Source organism: Leptidea sinapis, chromosome 42 (assembly GCF_905404315.1).
Source record: "Leptidea sinapis chromosome 42, ilLepSina1.1, whole genome shotgun sequence".
In the NCBI taxonomy this organism is placed as follows: Eukaryota; Metazoa; Arthropoda; class Insecta; order Lepidoptera; family Pieridae; genus Leptidea; species Leptidea sinapis.
In genome coordinates, this window is record NC_066306.1 from 5,902,528 (window position 1) to 5,906,173 (window position 3,646).

At 30.6% G+C, this 3,646-nt stretch overlaps 1 protein-coding gene across 1 annotated transcript; it reads left to right on the plus strand.

Annotated features, from left to right (window-relative positions):
• The first annotated feature begins 512 nt into the window (after positions 1-512).
• On the plus strand, positions 513-3,035 carry LOC126976773 (uncharacterized). The gene has a single exon (XM_050825352.1). The coding sequence runs from the start codon at positions 703-705 to the stop codon at positions 2,437-2,439; it is 1,737 nt and encodes a 578-aa protein (XP_050681309.1). The 5' UTR covers positions 513-702; the 3' UTR covers positions 2,440-3,035.
• The last annotated feature ends 611 nt before the right edge of the window (positions 3,036-3,646 follow it).

The window sequence follows — 3,646 nt, forward strand, 5'->3', positions numbered from 1 at the left end:
AGTATTAAGATAAACTTAAAAAATTTAAATTACCTAATATCAGTGGGACAGACAGTGACGTTTTCAGAAGACTGTAGTGCCATCTGTTAGTTGGCCCGAAAATGAAAGGTGTGTCAGCTGTCACTCGCATTGAAACCTTTCACCTTTTTTTTAATTGTGTCACAGCCCACTGGTCATAAAATGGCGGCTACTTCTAGCGTTTGTGCATGTATGTAGCTCTCGTGTTCCATTTTGCATATTTACACTACTAAATCTATCCTTTATGTTCTATGTTGTGACAAAATTAAATAACCAACTCTACGCGCAATTTCAATATTTATTATAATAAAAATTGCAATACCTACATTAAAAAGTAGAGTTAGTTATTTAATTGCGTCACAACATAAAATATAAATTTTATAATTTCGAGCTTTTAAATAGTTATTTTCGGGGCCAATCTCCAGATGGCGCTAGCTTTCAAATAGACAGCTCTTAATGCGTAGAGAGGGCTCTCTTTTCCCTATATATTATTTTACTCTTTGCCTCATATTAAAGTTTATAGCTGAGTTTCACAGAACATTCAGTTTTCGGTTCAATAAAATGCACTATTCTTATTTAGATGCGTTTTAGTTTTACATATATTATCCAATATCGTGTAATTGCTCCGAGCTTTACAGTTCTGTGCTAACTCTGCACTCATCGTATTTCACAACATAAATAAGAATGAGTGAATCAATATTTGTCACGTTACCTACTGAAATTTTAATTAATATATTTCAATATCTAGATTTTAAATCAATCTATAATTTATACCTTTCATGTGACAAATTTCGAAGTGTGATAGTTTTGTTCGGAATTGGAAAGAAATGTGATATGTCTCAAAATACAATGGCATCAGTACGATTCCTTAACACCAAATTTATGAAAGAAATATCACCATTCATTCAAGAATTGAACTTGTTTGGTGTAGGCGATTTGAATAAGACTGCTCTCACATTTGCTGTAAAGAGAATGAAGTGCCTAAAAGTCTTAAATGTTGGATTTACAAAGATATGCATACCAGATATGATTCTTATTTGCAAGAAATGTCCTGCTATTGAAAATATAACAATCAACTTTTGTTCCGCTGTAAAAAAAGCAGAAAAAAGTGTTTTAATGGAATGTCAAAATGTTTTTAGCCAAATGAAATTTGTACACTTTATTGGTGATGTATTAAATAAATACTCTATTAGATTGGCAACATGCATATTAAATAAAGCTGCTCTCATAAAACTTCAAATTACAGCTACAGAAGGCACTTTGGAAGATGTCTTCGTAACAACACCAATAAATTATAATGGTTTGCTTATATTCCAGGAACTTCATCTAGATTTTTTAAACCCGGATCCAAGATTAAGATATGAATCACCTTTACGACAAATAAGTTATCTATCTAAAATTTCTAATTTAGGTAGTTTTGAGTACATACATATTTATAGACAACAATGCCATAAAAATATGTATATGGTATATGGAACACCTTTATTTGCCAATTTTTTTAAAGATTATTTCAATTTAAGTTTTTCAGATGTAAATATTATGATCACAGAATATGTTCCTAATGCTCGTTTTAAATATTGGCAAAAGGACAAAATAAAATTTGATGACAAGTTTTTCAAGACATTGTATCTTGAATTAAAATCTTATTTACCTTATGAAATTGATGGTGCAATTCATCGTTCAGAAGCTCAGAAATATGATATGTTTTACACATATCCTCTTAATCATAAAACCACCAGGACTTGTGAAGAATGCTATGAGCCAATTGTCAAAAAACTCAAAAACAGATCCTCACAACTTATATCATATAAACTTGATTACGATTCAGTTTTTATAGATAATAAGAAAATTAATTTAAAGCTTTATTTTGATAATAATATTCATGAAGTTGTAACAATATCTTCGGAAAGTAATTATCTAACTAAATTAACTAGCTTAAGTATAACCGGCCATGTTAAATATAGTGCTGATTTCTTTAATGTGTTATTTAGATGCTGTCTTTGTCTTGACACTTTCGATTATGATGGCTCTCCTATACCATATATTAAATCAATTGTAAGATCAGTTCCATTGAGTAAATCTCTCAAGAATATTCGACTCAGAGAAAAACGATTAGATTTAAATTTTATTTTCTTATTTTTAAGTCAGTGCAGTTCTTTAGAAAATGTGCATTTATGTGATTTATGTTCTTTAATTTCCATTAACGTTAAAGAGCCTTATGCATTTTTTGAGAACTGTAAAAATTTGTATTGTTGTAAAATAATATATACCAAATTATGTGATGATTCATGTAACAAATTGAGAAAAATTTTGAATAAAACTAAAATAAAATTATGTAAACATTACATATCAGTTGAAGTGGAAACTAAAGAGAAAAACAAATTAAGTCCCTGTATAGGGATTTTTAAATATGTTTTGTAAAAACTACAAAATATGGATAAGGTACATTAAGTCAATATGCTACATATATGTAATGTGTGTAAATTGTAAAAGTATGTATATTACTAGATTAGATCTATTTAAGAGTATAGTTTTTATTAAAATGGTAAAATTGTATATAGTATAATGTGTCGTCCAGACATGGGAAGAGTAATATTTTGAGATCTTCGGCAAGGTTAGTACCACAGTTAGGTACCCAGCAGCAATTGATGCTATTATGCTAGATGAGAGCATCACACTTACCACCCTCGGTGTACTTGTATAAAAATAAAGAAATGAATTCCTATCATCCAAGAACTCATGTTTTGATCTTATTGTTAATAATGATAATATGATTATAGATCAATAAGTATGCCTTTTTAAAATTAATCTGTGTTTTCTTCTTTCTGTGTTTGCTATTTGCGACAATTTGTTTGGCCTACTAAAATACCCAGCACTACTGGATATTAGGCATTATTATCTGGTACCTGCCTGGATTCTATATATTTGACGGATACCAGATCTGAACAATGTATCAATCCTATGTCTTGTAGTTTAATTATAAGTATATCAATAAACATTAAAACTGCAATATCAAAGTGACTTTTACTCTCTATTGAGCTACAAAAGAATTTATTGTGTATGGTATTGAGACAGCAAGAAACACATTGGGTGCTGAAACATAACAGTAGTGGTTTATCGTCCGACGGTGTGGTTCATCGTTTCCACAAGTTTGCGTTTAGAAATAATCGAGGCACTGCAGCGGCTTAACACGCTGAGTGCGTTGTTTGGGATAGCGAGTGCAAATTGCTCAACGCGGTACTTTGCAGTTTAGATAACATTGTCATTTGAGATTTTTGACCTATATTTTATTATGAAGTGAATTCACGCATCTGAATAATAAAAAAAATAATATCTAAGAAATTTCGATTTATTATAAATACCTACAAAGATTAATAGGATTATTAAATTTTATGAAAAAATAATTATTTTTGGAACGAAGTTCCATATGACGATGCGGAGGGGTACCCTAACCGGGAAAATGCGGAACGTAACTCTCTTCATGTACATCGAAGCTTTGCGACTTGCGACGCGGCAATATCTTGCTGATTATTCTATTCTATTCTATTCTTCCTACTGTGGCTTCTGTGGAAGATATACCACAGATTTGCCAGAATCACGTTAGATTAGACTACCAAGCTTTGAGTAT